The sequence below is a fragment of the Schistocerca piceifrons genome, chromosome X (genome assembly GCF_021461385.2).
Source record: "Schistocerca piceifrons isolate TAMUIC-IGC-003096 chromosome X, iqSchPice1.1, whole genome shotgun sequence".
Classification (NCBI taxonomy): domain Eukaryota; kingdom Metazoa; phylum Arthropoda; class Insecta; order Orthoptera; family Acrididae; genus Schistocerca; species Schistocerca piceifrons.
The window spans coordinates 775737191-775761103 of record NC_060149.1 but is presented as its reverse complement, the minus strand read 5'-3'; the positions used below and the strand labels follow the sequence as shown (position 1 = coordinate 775761103).

The 23913-nt window shown below is 38.2% G+C and overlaps 1 protein-coding gene across 1 annotated transcript in view; it reads right to left on the bottom strand.

Annotated features, from left to right (window-relative positions):
* Positions 1–23913, bottom strand: part of LOC124721273 (ubiquitin carboxyl-terminal hydrolase 15-like) — a 149704-nt gene that overhangs the window by 7736 nt on the left and 118055 nt on the right. The window contains exons 14-15 of the mRNA XM_047246155.1: positions 11842–12095; positions 2941–3029 (exon numbers count right to left, since the gene is read on the bottom strand). Coding sequence (XP_047102111.1) covers positions 2941–3029; positions 11842–12095 — 343 coding nt within the window. The remainder of the gene's footprint in view (positions 1–2940; positions 3030–11841; positions 12096–23913) is intronic.

Here is a 23913-nt window from a genome sequence, read left to right as displayed (position 1 = left end):
AGTCCTGGGTCCATAGATAAACCATGAAAATCCACCGCATTACGCCACACCACATGCAAACAGACCTGGCCTGCAGGCATATGAGCACAATCACTCAGACAACTCATGGACACATGACTGCCGTCTCCGGCCACTGCGTCAACAGTCTCCGAGAATCAGATCCAAACAAACCATTCCTCACGACTCCCTGCCTCTCGCTGGCAGCTGCTAGGCTAGCAGAAAGAAGTGGTGGCAGCACTGGGTGCAAGCTGAGGGGAATGATAGGAAGGGGAGAAGCAGTAAGAATGGGGGAGTAGGGAAGCAGTGGACATGCCCAGCTGTGCAGAGCCAGTGACAATGCACGACATCTCAGTAAACAAACCATTTCATCTACTGAGACAAAAATGAGGTTGTTCGAATGGTAGTGTGATTATCATCATGATCTTTTGCTCACAATTTTGACATGAATTCCAAATAGACTAGGAGTCACCTCTAGTTCATTTTTTATAGTGTATATACAATCACTCCTTGTCACTAAGGATACCATTTGTAAACACCTAAATTTATTATTAGCTTCAATATACCCCATGACTAACTTTTTGTCTGTCATGCTAAAAATGGAATAACAACTTTGGGACATACTGGTACAATAACGGCTATAAATGTCATTACTACCCCAAATATGAAAGAGGTCCACCTGCACAATTCTGCCCGAATTTAATTGTACTGTTGAAATCCATGAAGACTGGGTGTTTGTTTGTATTTTCAAGTGAACTACTTACAAGTGCTATTCAAAAAGTAAGGAGACTTTTCGAATTGCGTGGGCAACGTACATTCGATTATCACTTTTTTTCTGTTATGTTGGTACACATGTCCCGAACATATGTTCACAGTTTCAAGTATACAGCATACTTTTTTTTGACAGATTGAAAGGTTAGATGTGTTTTAGTGTGCTCAGCGATTTTCGATTATTGTAAAAAATGGAGCAAAGAATTTGCATCAAATTTTGTGTGAAAAATGGAATCAAGTGTTCTAAAACACTTGAATTGTTGACAGTGGCACACAGTGAGTCTGCTCTGAGTAAAAATAATGTTTACAAGTGGTACAAGCTCTTCCACGATTGCCAATAAGACGCCAATGATGAACCTCGCTCTGGACGCCCCAGCACATCAACTACAGACGATAACGTCAAAGCTGTGAAGAAAATTGTTTTGGAAAATTGTCGAAGTTGCAGAAGATGTTGGTATATTGGTCAACTGGTGTCATACAATTTTTTCAGATGTTTTGGGCATGAGACTTGCGTCAGGGAAGTTTGTTCCAAAACTTCTCAATTTTGATCAGAATAACAGTCACATGAGCATCACTCAGGAGCTCTCAGACGTCAATGATGATCCTGATTTGCTTGAAAAGGTCATAACTGGTGACAAAACACGGGTTTACGGTTATGGTGGTGAAACCAAAGCCCAACTGTCCCAGTAGAAGAATCCTGGAGAGCCACGACCAAAAAAAGCACACCAAGTTCAATCAAATGTCAAAGTTTTGCTCAGTGGTTTTTTCAATTACCATGGCATAGGGCATCATGAATTTTTGCCTTAATGTCATATGGCCAATTAGCAGTATTATCTTGATGTTATGCACCGTTTGCAAGAAGCTATACGAAAAAAGTCTGGCATTGTGGAAAAACAATTCATGGCTTTTGCATCATGACAACGCACCTGCTCATTCATCGTAGCTTGTGAAAGATTTCTTGGCCAAAAACAGCAAGACAATCATGCCTTAGCCACCATATTCACCAGATTTCGTCCCCTGCGATTTTTTCCTGTTCCCAAAACTGAAGAGACCTATGAAATGATGAAGATTTTCAAAGACGAAGGAAATAAAAACTCCACCACTGGAAGTAAACAAGGCTGTACCAAAAAGTGCTTATGAGAAGTGCTTCGAGGATTGGAAGAAGCATTGGCACAGGTATATTGTATCTGAGGGGGATTACTTTGAAGGAGCAACACGAATATTGATGAGTAAATAAATATTTTTTCATAAAAATATAAAGTCACCTTACTTTTTGAACACACCTGTACTAAAGTATATACAGAAGTCAAAATCTAAATAAATATATTTCATTTTAAAACGCTATTAACCCAACCAGATGAAATGAAGAGAGAGAAGAATGCATTGCAGTAAACTTTGACAAGACGCTGATAAAGAATCTGAAACATGCCCCAGCAGAACCACAACTACCTCAAAACAATAAGCAACATTTACACTGGTGGAATAACAATGAAGAATGAGAGACAGAATAGTAAAATTTTGACTTGACTTAAAGCTGTGAAAAAACTCTTTGGTATCACAGCAACTTCGTAACATAGACACTGAAACATGGTGGGGTCTCTCTCTTCCATCCACTATCTTGCTCAGCACATATTGGTCTAAGGAATATTATACAAGGCTTTTGAATTTTATTCATTCATGCTATGATGGCGCTATGTTTATGTAGAGGAGGTCATCAATAATCAGATACAATAAATTTGGATCTGTTAAATACTAAGAGGTCTAAAACGTTGCCCATACAAGCTGTCTCTCTTTGGTGATATGCAGAATAATCTCACATGAATCCCTGTCTCTGAAACCAGTTTAATCAAACTGGCTCTCACATTCTACTGCTGACAAATTAAAGAATCTCATCATTTTTAATTAAATGTCACACCTAATTTCAATTATCCATTTTTGCATAATAAGAACGTGTTGCAACAAGTTCTTCACAGCCAACAACCTGATGCGTGAGGACTACTGTAATGCCTCTATCTATCATTTTACACATCTTTTGCCTATTATAAAATAAATACCTAAATTTTCTCCATATTCCAAAAGTTGCAGCAAAATGCTTCAATATTTTGAATGAAGTATTATTTCAGCAATATTGAACTACAATCTATTTTTAATCTTACATTCTGTTATACATACCACAACACTCTGTTCCGAAATCTCTGTAACACTGTTGTCATCGAAACAATACCACTTTTCATCAAGTCTGTTCTTTGCATATGCAGTATCTGGAAAGAAAAAAATATTCAAACTCATCACACAAATATTCTGATACCTTTTAAGACCACAGTTTATTCTGCAGATAATACAAATAAGACAAATATGCTGCAGGTCATTAAAACTGCAACATTGTGAAGGTGACAACAACAAACATCTAATGGTAAGAAGTGTACCACATCCTTTGACATGCAAATGATCAGCATTTCAGTGCAAATGTACGAAGTATATAGGAGTAATGCCATCTACATTCTGCATATATGTAAAGATTAAGCAGTGGCTTTCTCATAAAGAAACTGCATTTGAATGTTCGTCAATTGTTACAAAATTGTGTTACACCTAGCGTAAGAGGAAGAATCATCTGCCAACGTGTGTCAGAATTCGACAGCAGGAGGATCGTGACTTACCAACGCAAGTTTATCATTCCGTGATATGGCTACTTTCTTCGGTCAGGATCTCACAACTGTTACGTGATGATGGAACCGACTCATTCAGAGCAACCACAGTCAATACCACGTCAAGGCTCAATGGCCTCAAGTGACTAGCATCCATGAGGACAGCTAGTTTGCTCCATGGTGCACACTATTACAGCTGGGTCATGAACCAAGAGTCAGGAAATGAGCTTGTTTGCAACAAGACAAGTATCGACACAGGCAATATGACAATGCCTGGGGCTCAATGAATTACCAGCATATCAAACATTGTTGTGACTTCTCTTGATGCCGGACCTGAGAGGGGTCCATCAATAGTTGTATGCCCAGCAACAAAACTGGAAATATGAGTGGCACAAAGGTTTTTTTTCCTCCTCTATCTCAAATGAGTCCCAGTTCTGTGTACAGCACCAGGATGGATGTATTCATGAGTGGAGTTTCTGACGAGAATCTCGATGCCAGATTACACCTGTCATTGTCATACAGGCCCAACATGTTGGTATAGGGTGCGATTGGGTACGCAACATGATCACCTCTGGTGTACACAGCTGATAATTTGGAGAGCAGCCAGTACATTTCTGATCTATTAAGGCTGGTGGCTGTGCCCAATCTTCAAATTCTCTATGACATTATCTTTCAACAAGGTAACACAATACCATATGTTGCCCATTCTGTGCTGCCCTACCTCAGTACCAAGGGTACACCGCTGTTGCCCAGGCCAACACATTCTGCAGACTTCTCACACACTAAAAACATCTGGTCAAAGATTGCCATCACTCGCCAGCCATTTCAATCAATGAACTGTGCCACAGAGCAGAAGCAGCATGTAATGATACACCCGTATCTGGCATCTAAGCTCAGTTTGACTCGGTGTCCAGCTGTGTTTTTCCCAGAAGTGGTGTACTAATTTCACACCTTGTATATCCCCAAATCATCTAAATATATATTCCAGTATTCTTCCCGTAGCAGAACACAATATAAGTAACATTTCGTTATTTGCTACCCTTCCCAATGTTGCAATTTTAATGGCCAGCAATGTACACTGAAATGGTACACACAGAGATTTCTTTCAGCTGACAGGAGAGCCAACACTGTGATCTTAAATATACAGAAGAAATTCAATTTCTTTAAGTATGAAGCAAATCATTTCCTCACAGAAAATTAAAATGAACTTTGTTGCAACAGATTAGAACTATGTTCATCATAAAGCAATATACAACTGTAACCTTTATCTGAGACTCACAACACAGAATTCTAGACTTTAAAATTAAGATGGCATGTCATTTTATCAAGCTATTTTGGCTTTCCAATGCTGCCATTTCTCTCAAATTCTCTTCTCGAACCATTACGTCATACTGCTGTGCAACACTATGTTATAACACTGAGTAGCTTGCCACTGAATGTGAAGAATTTCAATGTACGCCTCTATTTTATCAATCTTTGCAATAATGTCAGCTAAAAAGGATTTATACTCAATATCTCCATAGCTTCTGGTTAATTAAGTAAGCTTTATTGTCATATAACTAGTGACCTGTACACAAATACACCTGTTGATGAGCAAGACATGCACATTCTGTGCTGAATATATTAAAATACGAAATAAATACAAACTGATCTTGTACAATACAGAACTGCCTGTATCTTGTTTTATCCAAGATCAGTGACATTTCCTTTGCAGGTAACCCAAGTGTTGAAGTTTGCCCATTAGATGTGATTACAATTCTTGTATCAACAACAAACATAACTCTTTCCCCTTCCTGGATACATGATGGGAACTTATTTATGCATAACCAGGACAGGAGTGGACACAATATCAATTTCTGCTGTACACCTATAATGATTATTCCCCATGCTAAAGATAAAAAGACACCCCTCACTGCAACATCGATGTTCATAACAATCTAAACAACGAACTTCCTCATCACTGGATTAGGGTGGATATGATGATGTGGCTCCGCTTCCTTAGCCCCATAGTTTGTCTGGCCCAAAGCCTTGTACCTTTTTCCTTTCGGGGTACATTAAGGACCGTGTTTACATACCACCACATTGCCAAGAACACTGGAACAGCTCAGAGAATGAATCAATACTACTGTGATGACTAGACAGTGTGTTGTTACATAAGATATGGAATGAGCTCAACTACCGCTTGAGTGTGTGCTGTGTGACCAGAGTGGCAATCACAGAACATTTTTAGAGGGCAAAATGCAAACTTGGCGAGCTTACAGTTCTAGTCAGGCATCAGTCAATCAGTCATATTTTTGTATGTGTAATATTTTGGAAAATATACAGCTCTGAAGATGAATGAATAGTTTATAGTAGCCTCGTATTCAAGTTTCTGGAATGGGATAATGTGAAGTCTGCAACCGAATACTTTCCAGTACATTACAGAAATTATTCATTGCCAACAATTCATCATTTAAATTTTGTATAATCTGGTTCATGAATAGAAAAATGGCAAGGTTTGTGGAAAACCCCTTTCAAAGCCCAAGCTGAAATTAAGTATATTATTTCAATATATATAGTTTAGTGTCCTTGCATACGTAATATTTTGCAGTACCTCTGGGCAGGAGGTAAGGAGTGAGACTGGTTGGTAATTAATACCTTTATATATGACAAGAAGCAAATTATGATCAACAAACTTTTCCGTATTGTGGAAGAGGACATACAAAGATGAAATAAAAACTAATGTAAGTACTGAAGATTTCCACTTCACAACTTCCTTCTTACAGTAACACAGTGATGGAGATGCTATTTTATAATGCCAACAAACAGGAGACCTTACAGTGGACAGTAACTTAGCAATAGCAGAAAAAAATATTTTAAGTGTGGTGAGAACAAACAATATTCTGCAGTTCATAAACAATGCAAACAAAGTTTTATGAGCATAACATTCCACTTCTTAATACAAGAATAAACCCGGGAGTCAAGCACATAATGTTTGTTACTTCCCAACTCCGATGAAATTCATGATGGTGGAACATAAAATGTTCAAGATGCAGAAAATACAAAACTTGGAACTTCCATAAGGAAATAAATACAAAAACACTCCCATGTATACAAATTACTTTGAGATGATTATAAAATGATGACAAAACTGATCTGACAGAGAGACACAATTAACTCATGAAAAACAACAAAGCAGTGATCATGAAAGGTAATACAGACACACAAACAGTTGCAGTTCAATATATCAGGGTTTCAAATACTCCCTGAAATTTGTTCAAAATGTGGGGATGCCAAAGTAATTGACATACAGTGTGTGTGTTTTGGATGTTGTGTTTCCTGCTTCAGTATTTGAGACAACTTTCACTTCTCCCCAACACCTGCAGAGGTTTTGTTAACTTTTACCTAGTTTCACTCAATCTTTTGTAACAAGAAAACTGTTTAAAAAATTAAAAAATGCACCCTCAATAACCTCCGAGTACATACGGTCCAATATTCCACTTTTTCTGACAAAGAATATCTATGAACAACATCAGCTCATCACTCTCAACAGGCAGACTCAACCCCCTACTAGCAAGTGTTTAGGGACTCAAAATAATATAACTGTTTATTATTAAAAGTTGATAGGACACACTCTTGGAAACTCCGCACTCAAACTCTTATAAATGAGATTACTGCTATCAAAGCCATTTTACAGGTCAAATGGCATTGCCACAGTGATAACACCAGTTTCCGTCAGATCATCGAAGTTAAGTGCTGTCGGGTTGGGCTACAACTTAGATGGGTGACCATCCCAACTGCCGAGCGCTGTTGGCAAGCGGGCTGCACTCAGTCCTTGTGAGGCAAACTGAAGAGCTACTTGACTGAGATGTAGCGGCTCCAGTCTTGTAAACTAACATATGGCCGGGAGAGCGTTTTGCTGATCACAAGCCCCTCCATATCCACATATACTGATGCATGTGGGCTGAGGATGACATGGCAGCAGGTCGGAACCATTGGGTCTTCATGGGCTGTTTCCATGGAGTTTAGTTACAGTTTTTTTTAAAGCTTGCTTGGTAACTGTTTTACGTAATTTTTCTTGTGGGGTACAGGCAGGCAGCCATACAAAATACTTTTGAATGTGTTTTTCGAGAACTGTCTTGAGTGGCTAGCACACACAATGGAAATATCTTACACCTTGTTGCTACAGATAGGCCAGACCTTATCGACAATGCAGTTTATAAATGGGTATTAGCAATTATGGTGTCATTATAGCAAATATGATTATGCAAGATAATAAATCAGTCACAAAGTCTAGGGGTGTGTGTCTGATAGATAGAGCAGATAAGTAGATATTAGTAACTCATTTAGACAATGAATTGGCGCCACTTAGTTCCAGTAAGACTGATGTAGAGGAGTTATGGACAAAATTTAAGCAGATTGAAAAGCATGGTCTGAAGAGTTACATGCCTAGTAAGTGGACAAAGAATGGAAAAGACCCACCATGGTTTAATAATAAAATTTGCAAAAAGGCTGAGGAAGCAGAGGCTGTTGGACTCTTGGTTCAAAAGAGAATGCGCAAATGATGACGAGTGAAGTTTAGTAGAGATTTGGGCGTCTGTGAAAAGATCTGTGTGCGAAGCATACAACAACTACCACCGTCACACCTTAGGAAAAGATCTGGCAGAGAATCCGAGAAAATTCTGCTCTTATGTAAAATCGCGAAGTGGGTCTAAGGCTTCCATTCAGTCCCTTGTAGACCAGTCTGGTGTGGCAGTTGAAGATAGTAAAAAGAAAGCTGAGTTTTAAAATTCACATTTAAGAAATCGTTCACACAGGAGAATCGTACGAACATACACCATCATTTGACCATCGGACAGACTCCCATATGGACGACATAGTAATAAGCACTCCTTGCATAGAAAAACAACTGGAAGACTTGAAAACAAATAAATCAACAGGTCCCAGAGGAATCCCAGTTCAAATTTACAAAGAGTACTGTATGGCATTGGCCCCTTACCTAGCTTGCATTTATCATGAATCTCTCATCTAGCACAAAGTCCCAAGTGATCGGAAAAAGGCGCAGGTGAATCCATTATGTAATAAGGGTAAAAGATGGACCCACAAAATTACAGACCATTATTTCTACCTTCTGTTTGCAGCAGAATCCTTGACACAAAATTTTCTTGAGACAGAGAAGCTTGTGCTTTTTAGAAATCATCGCTCATGTGAAACTCAGTTCTCGCATGACGTACTGCAAACTATGGCTGAAAGGCAAGCGGTAGATTCCATATTTCTACATTTCTGGAAAGCATTTGACACAATGTTCCACTGCAGGCTGTTAGCAATGGTACGAGCATATGGAGTAACATTGTAGATATGCGAGTGGCTCAAAGACTTCTGAAATAATATAACCCAGTATGAAACTGGTAGCTGGTAGTCGTGCTTCGGTGGCTCAGATGGTAGAGCACTTGCCCGCGAAAGGCAAAGGACCCGAGTTCGAGTCTCAGTCGGGCACACAGTTTTAATCTGCCAGGAAGTTTCATATCAGTGCACACTCTGCTGCAGAGTGAAAATCTCATTCTGGATAACCCAGTATGTTGTCCTCGATGGTCAGCGTTCATCAAAAACAAGGGTGTCATCAGGAGTACCCCAGGGAAGTGTGATAGGACCACTGTTCTCTGTATACATAAATGATTTGGCAGATAGGGTCGGCAACAGTCTCCGGCTGTTTGCTGATGATGCCGTGGTGTACGGTGAGGTGTCAAAGTTGTGTGACTGTAGGAAGACACAAGACTTAGACAAAATTTCCAGTTGGTGTGATTAACGGCCGCTAGCCTTAAATGTGGAAAAAGGTTAAGTTAATGCAGATGAGTAGGAAGAACAAACCTGTAATGTTCCGATACAATATTACTAGTGTCTTGTTTGACAGTCAAGTCATTTAAATATGAGGGCGTAATGTTGCAAAGCGATATGAAATGGAACCAGCAAGTGAGAACTGTGGTAGGGAAGCAAATGTTGGCTTTGGTTTATTGGGAGAATTTTAGGAAAGAGTGGTTCACCTGTAAACGAGACTGCATACACGACACTGGTGCCACCTACTCTTGAATACTGCTCGAGTGTTTGGGATCCATACCATGTCAGATTGAAGGAAGACATCAAAGCAATTCACAGGCGCACTGGTAGATTTGTCACTGGCAGGTTCGAACAACACACAAATGTTACGGAGATGCTTCAGGAACTGAAATGGGAATCCCTGGTGGGAAGGTGACGTTCTTTTCGAGGACCGGCATCTGAAGCTGACTGCCAAACGATTCTACTGCTATCAATGTATATTGTGCACAAGGACCATGAAGATAATATATAAGAAATTAGGACTCATACAAAGGCATATAGACAGTTGTTTTTCCCTCCCTCTATTTGTGAGTGGAACAGGATAGGAAATGACTAGTAGTGGTACAGGGTACCATCTGCCATGAACCGTACAGTGGCTTTCAGAGTATTTATGTAGATGTAGCTATAGATGCCGAATAACTCAGCTCAGTCATGTAAAAATCATTGTTTAACACGGAGCTGTAACAACAGTATTTTAATCAAACAGTGATTTTAATGTCATCTTGTTATCTTTGAACAACATTCCATGTTGATATGCTTTTACTGTCTCATACGTCAATTTCAGGCAGAATGTGCATACTCTGAATTTTTTACAACTTTTCTTCAAATGTTACAGTACTGTTTACAATATGAATGTCTTTCTGGATCATTGTTTGTTCTGCCTATTTAGTATATACCTCTTCTTCATTGTGAAGATTCACCTGTATTGATTCACGATTTTTTAAATGAGTTCCCAGTATAGCATTTAATTATTTTTTACAAAAACTTTTTCCAAAAATGAATACAAATTCATTGAAGAATAGGTTGAATAGGTTTAATTTAGGCTCACTGTAAATTTCACTTCTTCAAAAATTTTAGTGGTTTCATCATTAATCAGACCAACTGTGTTCTTTGGCTGTTTCTGAAGTGAACACAGGGCTAAGTATGTAATGCAACTTAACTGTGTATTGTCATCTGACAATCCACTTACCTCAGGATAGGCATGCATTTCCTTAACTTTCGCTTGTTGTATGAAAACATTATCTGTACAGGTATACTACTTTGAGCGACACTGGTAGGAATATTTATGACTTATACTACATCACAAGTGGTTAACAGCACCTCTTAATTAACTTTACAGCATCTTCTGATCACTTTTCCCTCAGATTTACATTAAAATCACCACAAATTAATAAGCCCATCTTTTTCTCTGACAGACAACACAATCAACCCACACTTTTCTGCTGAGTAGTTACTCTTATTTTGTCCAGATCATCCCTAACATTATTAGATTGTTGGTATTGTAATTTTCATTTTTAGACAGGTTGCTCCAGTACTCTCAAACTATCAACATCTGATTTTTTATTTTTATTTATTTATTTATTTTATTAATTTTTTTTTCTTTTTTTTTTTTTTTTGCTGAAGTCTGGAAACAATTATCATAAGTTTTCTGTTACCTGGCTAAGACTTGCAACTGATTTCACAAAACTTGTGACAGTATACCCTGATCCAAATTTTTCCTGTGGTTGCTGGCCTACACCCCTCCCATAACTGCTGCCTAGCAGCAGAAATCACCTTTCCGTGTTGTGTTTCTTGCTCAACTTACCTGTAAGTTTCCTAGTTCTGTTCAGCTGTATCCTGCATTCCTCTATATTTGTAAGATGCTCTTCCTTCTCTAATTCCGGTAGCAAGTGAAATCTATCACTTAGCAAACTTCAAATCTGCTAACAAAATTTTCCCCCATCTGTCATTTGCTTGCACCTTTTCCCAGCACCTCTTTTCCTTTTCCCTCTTCAACTGTCATCATTCAAATTTCACACACAGCTAATTGATTTTATAAAGCTTTAACACTACACACAATGAAAAAAAAAATGATGTCTGTTATTGCAGCAATTTATACTACCTAAACTAACATAATTTCAAATTAAATCAAACAATGGAAATGCCAGGTAGAAATATCAACAAGGTAGGAAAAAGACATTGTTACTTACTGTACAGAAGACATGCCCAGTTACAGAAAGGCATTATTAAAAGACAATTACATAAAGCTTTCGGCCACAGCCTTCATCAGTAAAAGAGAGAAAGACACCATTCACACATACAAGCAAGCATATCGCATGCACACATGACTGCCAACTCCAGCATCATCATCATCCTGAACTGTTTCAGAATTACACTTTGGTCTGTCGTACTTACGTTTTTCCTCTTAGTCTCGACAGATTTTGTTTAACCAAGTTCAAACTCTCAAGATCCCACCCAAATTTTTCTACAGTCTTATTGACAACAAGGGTATGCAATAACTCCTTCATAAACATGATGATCTTTTATTTCAGAAATATGATTGTATGGATTAGAGAGTAAATAAATACTGACTTACAGTGGCCACCACCCATTCCTCCATAGTGATTACATACACCAATTAGATCATATACTGCAGGAGGATGCTCTGAATTAATGACATAGCTTGACATGTCAAGTTCCCGTAGAGGAAAGTCCACATGTGTATCAATTTTATCTCTTCTGTATTTGCTGTATGAAAAACGTTTCAGATGAATGATGAGAATATCAGGAAGGTTCCAAAGATCAAACTTCTTTGTTGCACACATGTGTCTCTTGCAGGTTGGGCAATACCTGGAAAAGTAAACACACATAAATAAATCCCCAATTTCTCCACAACTAATTAAAAAAACAAAACACACACACACACAAATTTATTATAATCATCACAATATGAGGTGCGTTCAATAAGTAATGCAACACTTTTTTTTCTCGGTCAATTGCAGTTGAAAAATGCATAACTTGTTGTGGGACATCATGTAATATTCCCACTTCATGAAGCTATAGGGGGTGAAGTTCCAGTAGATAACGGCGTTATTCGTAGCCTTCAAAATGGCATCTGTAACGGAGGCGCATTCCAAGCTGAGCGCTGTTGCTGAGCTGCTTTTGGTGGAAAACCAGGCCATTGCAGACATTCGTAGGCGCCTGCAGAATGTCTACGGAGACCTAGCAGTGAAAATGTTACAAGGCTGACCATGACAATTTTTTGTCCAACATTGTCACAGGCAATGAAACATGGGTTCATCACTTTGAACCATAAACAAAATTGCAATCCATGGAGAGGCAACACACCACCTTTCCTCCAAAGAAAAAGTTTAAATCTGCACACTGAACTGGTAAAGTCATGGCGATTGTCTTCTGGGACTCTGAACGGGTTATTCTGTTTGATGTTCCACTTCATGGTGCAACGCTCAAATCTGAAGTGTATTGTGCTACCCTCATGAAATTGAGGAAACTACTTCAGCTTGTTTATTGCCACATAAATGCAAATGAAGTTCTCCTTCTCCATAACAATATAAGGCCACACGCAAGTCTGCATACCCGAAAGGAGCTCACAAATTTCATTGGAATGTTGTTCAAATGGCTCAAATGGCTCTGAGCACTATGGGACTTAACAACTATGGTCATCAGTCCCCTAGAACTTAGAACTACTTAAACCTAACTAACCTAAGGACATCACACAACACACAGCCATCACGAGGCAGAGAAAATCCCTGACCCCGCCGGGGAATGTTGTTCCTCAGCCATCCTACAGCCCAGATCTCACACCTTTCAACTTCCATCTGTTTGGCCCAATGAAGGATGCACTCCATGGGAAGCAGTACATGGATGATGAAGAGATTATTGATGCAGCAATGGCTCCAAAGTTGAACAGTATACTAGTAGCATGTGGACATACTGGCCCTCTCAGTAAGATGGTGCAAGACAGTTGCACTGAATGGAGATTATGTTGAAAAATAGGGCTTTGTAGCCAAAAGAGTGGGGAATAATATGGCATATTTGAATCCTGAATAAAACCGATCTGCTTTCACAAAAAAATGTGTTGCATTACTTATTGAACACCCCACGTAATGCTTCCTTCCCTAATTTAGGCACAGACTCCTTGTTCCTCTGCATTCCCCATGTTATGTACAAAATTACCAAAAATTGATAATGAAAGCAACAAGAGGAGAATTTAATATAGAAAAGCCAGTGACACAGTGGAATTTCTGTAAATTAACCATAGTTTTCTTCGTCGTCAGGCATCACAAAGTCAATATGTTACAGTTATCACTCAGATATGCAAGGAGATTTGTCTGGAAGCCTCACTGACTTCACACAAGCATCATGTCAAAACACAACACGCCTCTTAGGTGGTGTATGTTTCTGTAGAGTAACTCACAAACGATGATTACAGAAATTTTTATTAGTTACATTCTTAACTTTCAGTTTTGTTCTGAAAAATGTTGTGAAAGTAATTGGAAGTCTTGCTTTTCCAAGAACTTAATTCCAAGGATCAGTTCTTAAATGTAACCATCCAGTTTTAGGTTTTCTGTGGTTTCCCCTAAATCAAATGAGTGAAAAGCTGATGGTTTCTTCTACACAATCACAGCCAACTCCCTTATCCTTGCTCACCTGAGCTACTACTTTAACATCCTTGATGTTGATGGGTTACTAAATCCCACACCTTCTATTTTACCTTCACACTTTCTCTGAGTACTTTCTTCAAGACATATGCATTAATAGATGTTCTCAAACAATATAGCACATGCTCCACAACAGGTGTCCCTTCAGAGGTTGTTCAGGAAGACTTTGTGAGCATAATCTTTCTTCTTAAATGCCTTCACCTGACAGAGGTTGGCAGTCCATGTAGCCAATTCTGGACATGATGCAGCATGGGAGGCATTTCCTGACGTGCAATTGTACCATCTCCAGATGTCCCTCAGCCGTGAGTTCCTTCGTGCACCAAGAGACATTTTCCCTTGTATTTTCCCTTCAACGATGAGTTTTAATAACTGGTAAGTTCTGCCTCTTATAATGTGTCCTGGATATAGTGAGAAATAGTTTAATTTCGCTTTTCATCAAATAAAGGACTACTTCATTTCAAATTTTCTGCACCCAAGGTATCCATAAGAGATAGTGATACAGATACATTCCAAAAGCATGAATCCTTTTCTCTATATGCTGGTCAAGGGTGCAGCTTTCACATCCATAGAGAAAAATAGAGAACACAGAGCAATGAATCACTCACATTCTCAATTGCAGTTCCGACCTTATGAAAAGTTTTTTCATGCTAATAAATTGTCAAGTGGCCTGTTCTGTTCTAGATCTGGTATCCTTCTTGCTGTCACACAGCTCGTGCATCACAGTGCCCAAGTACTTCAAGGAGGTTTAGTTGCTCAATCTTATTTCCTTTTATTGACAAAGTTGCTTGGATTCCTCTGTAGAAGACAACAACTTTAGTCTCGCAAGTGTCGATAAATATGCCAAAATCTTCACTGCACTGCATTACATTTTCTATGATGTATTAGGGTACAGGTATATCATTTTTTATGGCTATGACAACAGTGTCATCTGCATACCTAACATTGTAAATTATCTTTCCATTTATAATAATCTTATTGCTTTCTTCCACCAACACTGTCTTTACTAATTGTAGTTGCTTCTGGTGCTCCTTAGTCAATTTTTACATGTGCAGTCTGATTTGAATACAGTGTGCCGATGATGCACAAATTGTTTTTGTCAGTACTAGTTGACCTCAAAATCTCCAGCACCTTTTTGTGTGTCACACCGTCAACAAGTTTTTACAGTTGATGAAACACATGTACACATCATCAACATTCATCTCTCTGCACTATTACATTTAAGGAGAAGAGTTCTTCACGAGTTGTGACGCTATTTCAGAAGCCAAACAGTCACATCCATTTGGGATTTACATTTCTTGTAAATCTAGAAGTGTATGATTCACAGAAATTTTGAGTCTTCACACTGTGAGGAGCTGGTCTTTTTGGGCAGTGATACAAAAGTTGATCACAGTGGTCAGAGGATACTTTTCCTGATGCACAGATAACACTAAACAATGTTAGGAGGCCGAAGCAAATCGACTCCTGTTCAGCTAAAACTCTAATAACTTCAGCGTGAACTTCATCTGGACCAGTGACTTTAACACTGGTCTGCTATTTGATGGTTGACTTAACTGATTCTTGTGTCAGGTGTAGGAGGATCATCTCTATCATCTTTGAATAGTCCTTTGATATATTCCTTCTGTCTTTTGAGTTTTCCTTCAACTCCTATGATATTTTCCGTATTTGCATTTCTTAGTATTTGTCCATGTCAAATCCTCTGTAGGCCACTGAACTCTTTCACCTCCTTACATAAGTCAGTAACCGTATTTCTCCTGAAGGATATCAATTTCTCTACATTTCACAAGCATCCACGATTCCCTCGCTCCTCTGCATTTTCTGCATATGCCTAGATTTTTTTATTTTATGGGCACTCTGGTTTTATATTATCTTTATACATCCACAAGCTCCAGGATGATTTCACCAGTAATCCAGTTCTGCCTTTTGTTGTTGGTGTTGCACAAAATGCAACTTTCCTGGACTTGAGTTATGCTACCTTTTACACAGTACCAAGTGGATTCTACTTCTATAGGCCGAGTCTCTTCTACTGATTACAGGTCACAAGTTCAATTTTTAGTAAGGCTCATTTGTAAGTGTTGTGTTAACAATTATGACAGGAAAAATGTTACCTGCTAATGATTCACCATTGTGCATGTGGAAGGGGATAGAAAATGTGTGTCTTGGAGGTGAAGATGTTAAAAAACAAACCAATAACTTGCACCATGAACACCAAATGAAAAATGGCGTGCCACAGTGACCACGAAGGTTCACACCATCAAGATCAAAGGCAAACTCCTTGGGAGTTACAAACCATGCAGGACAAGCTAGGTACCCACTCTTAAGGAATGCATATAGAATCATATTGGTGTAACACGATGTTGAGAATTGTTGGAATGTGATGGCATGCAACTGAATGCCAAGCTTATCGTGAAACTGATTATCCTTTAAGCATAGCTGCAGGTAGTGCAATAATATGATTTTTACACACAGAACAGGAATCAAGCAAAAGCAAGTTATTTTCACCACCAGTTACTGACCAAAAGCAACGCTCATACCATAGTTGTAGTTCTCTTATGTCCATTTTCCCATTTTCGCTTGCTGTGACGTAAATATTCCCTCCCTTGCAAGATCACCCACACGAGAAAGAATTATAGAGGGCAGCAAAATAAATAACTTTCCAGCCAATTTACCATCCAGATTAACAGTCAGCATAATTGCATACGAATGTGTTAAGGTACTGGTCTTAGTTGATCATGATACAGCTCTCTTGGTACCTCTAATTTCCAGGGTTCTTTTCATATGCATATCCTCTTCAAATCTCAATTGGTCAGAGTTGAAAACAAATTTCTTACTCTATGATGGGATAAGTTTGTTTATATTATCTAAGAATTTTCAGGCCCATTCCCCAGTTTTCTGTGCATCATGAAGTTGATACTTTGTTTGAAACTTCATTATTTTACGTCTTCCAATTCTGTAGCACTGTTTGAAGTTATGCAACGATCCACTGCTTCCCTTGAAATCACTGTAGTCTATGTCAAGTGCAATCTGATGTGCATAACATAAGTAGATCACTATCACGAACATTCTGTAAATTGCATTGAACATCCTTGAAACATGCGAACACCAGTTTTTGTAACAAGTGCGCCTTGTTCTCCACTGAATATCTGTAATTTTTCTTACACACTACACAGTTATGTTGCTGTGGACCTATTCAAAAACTATTCATAATCTTTTTTTATTATGCTGCAGATAATCTTCCATGTACCTAATTATGTTTAGTACTTGCCCCTTGGACAATGTTTGTCCTTTACTGCGTTTCATTGGAGATGGGATTCTTGGCTCCCTGTCTGACAAGGATTATGATCTACATGGCTCAATACCTATTTCAATATCACTTTCACTTGTTAAGCATGTATCGTAGATGTTGTACTCCTCATGTACGTTGTCCACACAGTTGAGCATATACAACACCACACATTCCACTGACTCATCTTATAGAAACACTAATATTTCATCTGCCGCTTCCTTCTCACTCTGCAGAATTCTTTGGCTTCCTTTCAGACACAAAGTCAACTTTGGCAACTGTTTGCTTTCTTTATCGTTGCCATTGCTCTGCTCTGTATCAACACTACTAGCACAGTAGCACTGTTGTTTTGTCACTCATGCTGTGCTCACCATTGGATACCTCCAATCTCACCCCGCCGTTGCCATTAGCTGCCAATATTTTGGTTGCATGAAGGACAATATGTAAGCCATAAACATCATTGGCCTCTCCTTGAGAGAAGTAGCCTCCTGGCACTAGATGGAATATGTTAGGCAGCTGTAGAAGTGAATTTGATCACAGATCAAATCCGTGTGCTGGACTGGAACTCCAACTCTGGCCACAGAATTTTGTTTACTGATAGCTATTGAGGCATGTGCCAATCACAAGCATGCAGTTTCTTTCTCCATTGCCTAGCAAATTCAGATCGCAAAAACAGTTCATTATTAGTGTGGTGTCACCGCCAGACATCACACTTGCTAGATGGTAGCCTTTAAATCAGCCGTGGTCCGTTAGTACACGTCGGATCCGCGTGTCGCCACTATAAGCGACTGCAGACTTGAGTGCCGCCACATGGTAGGTCTAGTCTAGAGAGACTCCCTAGCACTCGCCCAGTTGTACAGCCGACTTTGCTAGCGATGGTTCACTGTCTACATACGCTCTCATTTGCAGAGACGACAGTTTAGCATAGCCTTCAGCTACGTCATTTGCTATGACCTAGCAAGGCGCCATATTCAGTTACTAAAAGTACTACCTTCAAGAATGTATTCTTAACAGATAATATTGTGAATCATGTACCATCAAGAGCGATGTTCATCATTAATGGATTAAAGTTAAGTATCAAACTAATTATGTCAGCTTTCTGAATTCTCATTCCTTGTCATGTTCCAGACCTCACGTCAGTATAGTTCTTCCCTCCTCACGCCAGCCTGTGTGAGCTAAAACGCGTGCATTTTGGCCTCCACTCGTAACACGGTGTTGGCTCCTCTGCTAACACAAAAACTAGTATTTAAATCATCTCTAAATGAATGACTGCCTTATCACAGTGATTAGCAAACCCAAACATGAAGGATGGTGGATGCCCTTTAATTATAGATAAACAAGGTAAGGAAATATGACTTGTAGAAAGTCATAAGTACTGCATCCTTGATTCAGGTGGATCATGAACAATAAGTTGTTTTATACTTGATTTGCTGTGTGGTAGTTGCACTTTGTTCCTGACTATCCTCACTTATGGTCCAGAGTTGAAACAGAACAAAATAACAAATATGATAGAAAGTGGTGCAAAAATTCCAAAATGTATCTTTAAGCATGGACAACCATTTTCTCCAGTTTCACGTGACTAATTTGAAACGCAATGGCTCACAAAACAAAATAAAAATCTTGTTAGCATAAAAAACATCAGAGGCAGACCACTGCTTAGCTAGATATCAAAAGATGAAGGTAATTAAACCACCTCAACATCCAAATGATTCAAGCAAACTAAAGAGAAACTCAATTAAGATCACTATATGGAGACTGGAAACTGTTTCCTCCGGAATACAAGTCAAGTCAAGTCATATATCTAATTGAGTCATTTACCTTATTACAAAATCATGAGTGACTCCAGGTTTCCTTCGGTTAGTCCTGGCAACATGTTTACGCTGGATATCAAATAGCTGTTTATCAAACGAAATGGCATAGCTTATCGGTTAAAAGCCTCTTCTCTCTCAATCACAAAACAAATGTCATGACAACTATAACAGTTGAAATTAATTTTAATTTCTTGTACACAGCTCAAACATGTGCATATATCACAACCTGTGATTCAAACAAAAAGAACAGATTTCAATTGTTTACTAAAGCCAAATTATCGAAGATAGAAACACATTGTGTATGTCACCGGATAGAGGAACATCCGAAGTTTTGATGCAGCTGCACTTTTGATTGTTTGTAGCAACAGGGTGACTACACTCCAAAAGAAATCATTTTGAGTGTTGGAATTTGCGGAAAGTCAATCCACTGTCCTAGTCTGATGTGTATTCCACTGTTGAATCAGCAAGAATTCACCACTGCACAAGCAGATTTATGATGGACATGTAAAATTCTTGGAAGTGTGTTGGATACGCATATCCACTGATCAGCCACACACATCTGATGAAACTGTCAAGCTTATATGAGATGCATTCACACATTGCCCTCTTGCAAATCCACGAGATGGGCAGGCCAAGAATTTTGGCTTCCTCAAACAATGGTGTGGCATGTTCCAAAATGACACCTGCATATGAAGCCTTACAAGTTGCAGTTAGTGCAACCATTGCATCCCTGTGAGCATAACAGAAGGTATGAACTTTGCATTTCAGTTCTCCAGGACACTTTTTCCAAATGACTCATTCTTTTGGACAAATCAGTGTTTCATCTATCAGCCAAAGTAATCTGCCATAATGTAAGAATCTGGATGTCACAAAATCCTGGCATTGTCATTGAACACAAAAGAGGCTCAGTGAAACTGAATGTGTTTTGTGCCTTTTCTGTGCACAAAGTATGTGGACCATTCTTTTTTATGGACCAAACTGTGACAGGTATGTCATACCCGAACACGCTACAAAATTAGTTGTTTCCTCAACTTCGCAGAGATTCCAACGATTTCATTTTTATCGACAACAGCACTCAGTCTCACTTCCATCTTGAGCTCCAATATTATCTTAACACCAAACCACAACATTACATTGGAAGAAGTGAATAACAAGATCTTGTTCATTGCTTTTGGTCTCCCAGGTCACCAGACTTCGCACCTTGCAATTTTTTTCCTGTGGGGGTATTTGGGTATTTAAAAGTCAGAGCCTTTGTCCCACCTATGGCAGCTACTCTTCAAGGGCTGGCAAGTCGAATTGTTGAAACAGTCAATTCCATAAACAGGGACCTGTTGATTCATTTGTGGAATGAAATGGACTATTGTTTTGATGTTTCTTTGGCAACGCATGGTGTTCATGTTGAGTGTATGGTATAGCCTTTGTGTGAACACAAAACCCAATGACATGCACAATGTGTTTCTATCTTTCATAGTTTGTCAGTAATCAACAATTGAAATCTGTTCTTTCTTTTTGAAGCACCCTGCAAATCACTCACGCACCCCCCCCCCCCCCCATATATATATATATATATATATATATATATATATATATATATATATATATATATATATATATATATATAAAAAATCATGTAAATAAGCGAAGACAACCTTTAAGAAGTAACACAAAGAACGATAATGTCACATGGTGCAAGCACCAGAAGGAATATGGAGATCCCCCTTTAGTCAATGTTGATAAGTAAACTAACCTTCCTATGTTAATTATACAGAGTGATTTACAAAGATATGCAAATATTTTAATATGTTATTCTACAAGAAAAACTAAAGAAAAAAGTTCATGTAAACATAGGTCCACAAATGTTTAGTTACGGAGTTGTGGCTAATAAAAGATTTTGCTTGAAATTTAACAACTTCACCAATATGAAGCCATCGCAAAACTGTACAAGGTTAAAGTAAAGCACAATTTCCATTTATTTTGTTGTTATTTGCTGGTGAATCTAATAAAACATGCCCCAGACGTGTATCTGCAGTAGTTTTTCTAGAACATCCAGAGAAGCAAAGATTATTATACAAGTAAGTTTGTTCACTTTCCATTAAGAATGCAGGAACATTTAAGTCATTGTTGGCAACCGTTAGTGAGTTGTTTCAGTAGTTTCCTAATCTTGAAACGAGTTAGTTTTCTGTACCGTTCAGTGAAATAACAACAGTGCATTTAAGTGAAATCACATAGTAACTGTTGTAGTTTGTAGATTATTTATGAAGTAGGGATGCCTTTCAAATTTACGACAGAGGAATACGCCGATATGGTGTTCATTTGTGGCAAATGTGATGGTAATGCTATGACTGCAGTTAACGAACGTCGCATACGTCATTCAACTCTGAGGATTCCGAATGCACAAACCATTAGTGGAGTATTTCGAATGTTAGGGGAGCCCAGACGTCTGACTGGTGAGACTTATTTACAATTACATCAAGAAGAAATGCCTCACCAGCTCGAAGATGTTCCACTTGCTATGTGATTGCAAATGTATTTTCAACATGATGGCACACCCCCACATTTCACCAATGCTGTTACTACACATTTAAATGAACATTTTCCCCAGAAATGGATTGGTTGTGGTGCTACACCTCTGTGGTCACCCAGATTGCCCGATTTAACACCAATGGATTTTTGTCTATGGAGATGGATGAAAGGCATAGTTTATGAGGACAAAGTCAATACACGAGAGGCATTACTTGCTCGAATTATGAATGCAATAGGTGAAATTAAGAACAACCCTGTGAAACTGAAACAAGCAACAAAATCTATTCATACATGTGCAGCTAAGAGCATTGAACTCTGTGGAGGCATTTTTGAACATTTATCGTGAAATTGTATGAACACTGTACAACTTCCTTAACACTGAGCTTTGTTTTTTCTGGTTTAACATAAATTCCCGTGTGCTATGGTATTAATAAAAGCAGATTATCTGACAGATTCATACAGTTTCAGTTAATGTTATTACCACCATTTTTTCAAAATTACATTCTCTACTACTTCTGTTGAAAACTTTGTGCAACAGTCTGGAATTTATAAAACAAATTGAGCCAAGTAATTAATCAATTACAAATTTTTCAAAATTACTTCTTTGCTTCTCTGGATGTTCTGGAAAACTACTGCAGATACACATCTGGAACATGTTTTATTCGATTCACCAGATCAATAACAACAAAATAAATGGAAACCGTGGTTTACTTTAACCTCATACAGTTTTGCGATGGCTTCATATTAGCAAAGTTGCAAAATTTCAGGCAAAATCTTTTATTAGCTGTAACTAAACATTTGCTGACCTATGGTTATATGAACTTTTTTCTTTAGTTTTACTTGCGGAATAACATATTAAAATATTTGCATTTCTTCGTGAATCTTCCTGTCTACAGCGACACAAACATCTGCTCAAAACAGAAGCATATATTTATTTACATTACTTGGTAAAATTTATTCAAATGATGTCTAGTGAATACATATAGAAATTATTATTCATTACTCAAGAATGATAAATAGTATTTATTTGAAACTTAATTAATTAAGTGGACAAAAACACGTTTGTCATTTGTGAATAAAAATGGTTGCGAATAAAAGAATCCAAAAACATTTATTGCTCTAGTTCTTTTGTCATTTATCAAACAAATTTACACACTGCTGCTTTCAAATTACCTTTCAGAGCAATTCTTTTTTCAGAATCTCATCAGAATGTTTATTTGATCACATTCCACAGATGCCAAAGAGGTTAGTGGTGCACTATATCCCTTGAAACATCAACTTTATTTTCAGATAATGACCTAAGATTTTTATATCACAACTTTGTTAAGCAAAAGATTGGTAAATCATCAAGTTTGCTATTGTTTTACGCAAATAACTTTGCTGTGGTTCCATGTTAGTTCCAACCTTCTACACACGACTCAAAATCAAAAAATAAATTTTCATTTCCTTTCATTTGAGGCCAGTCTTTCAATTCCTTTGACAGTTATTTGGCTACTGTATGTGTGAAGTTTGTTGTAGGCCTGCATTCATTGTAGAGAGCAATACAGGTGAACTATTTATTTTAAACTGTGGGTAAGATAGTGCTACAATAGCTGCATGTTTTCACTTTGGCATTTCGAGTGACTTTGGTCATCCAGCAGCACTCCATAAATAACCACATTTTTCTATAGATTGCAATGCACTTCAGTTAAGGCAATGTGTTCTTCAGTTTCATAAATATTTTAAAGGACAACATTAGCATCATTTGCAGCATATAAACTCAGAAAATGGGTAGTGCATGAAAAGAATGATGGTAATTGGATACTATGTCTACTGATATACACATTATCACTTGTTAGAAAATTCTATGAGACTTCTAAATATTCACCTTTCCTATAGTCATCTGCATAAACAAAATTGTCGTCATCATCATCATCGTCATCACCATCAGCAGCAGCATACCTTCCTCTTACTGTGACTCAAATGAACTATAGATAAACACACCACACACTTAAAATGCTTTCACAAAACTGCTTCCCTATATCAGTTACTGTTGCAACTACTCTTTTCCAGAATGAGATTTTCACTCTGCAGCAGAGTATGTGCTTATATGAAACTTCCTGGCAGATTAAAATTGTGTGCCGGACCGAGACTCGAACTCGGGACCTTTGCCTTTCATGGGCAAGTGCTCTATCCTTTTCCAGTTTAAACTGAATTCTGTGTGAATTTCACCTAACACTGTGGCTACATGATCACAGGTACGAGCTCCAGGAAACATCTTACCTGCTTGTCTGTTGAGGTTATAATCAAGCCTATGCACTGTTGCCTCTATAGAAACTCCTTTCATAACTTGACCATATGTCCACAATTGTATATACCAGTATACATTCTAC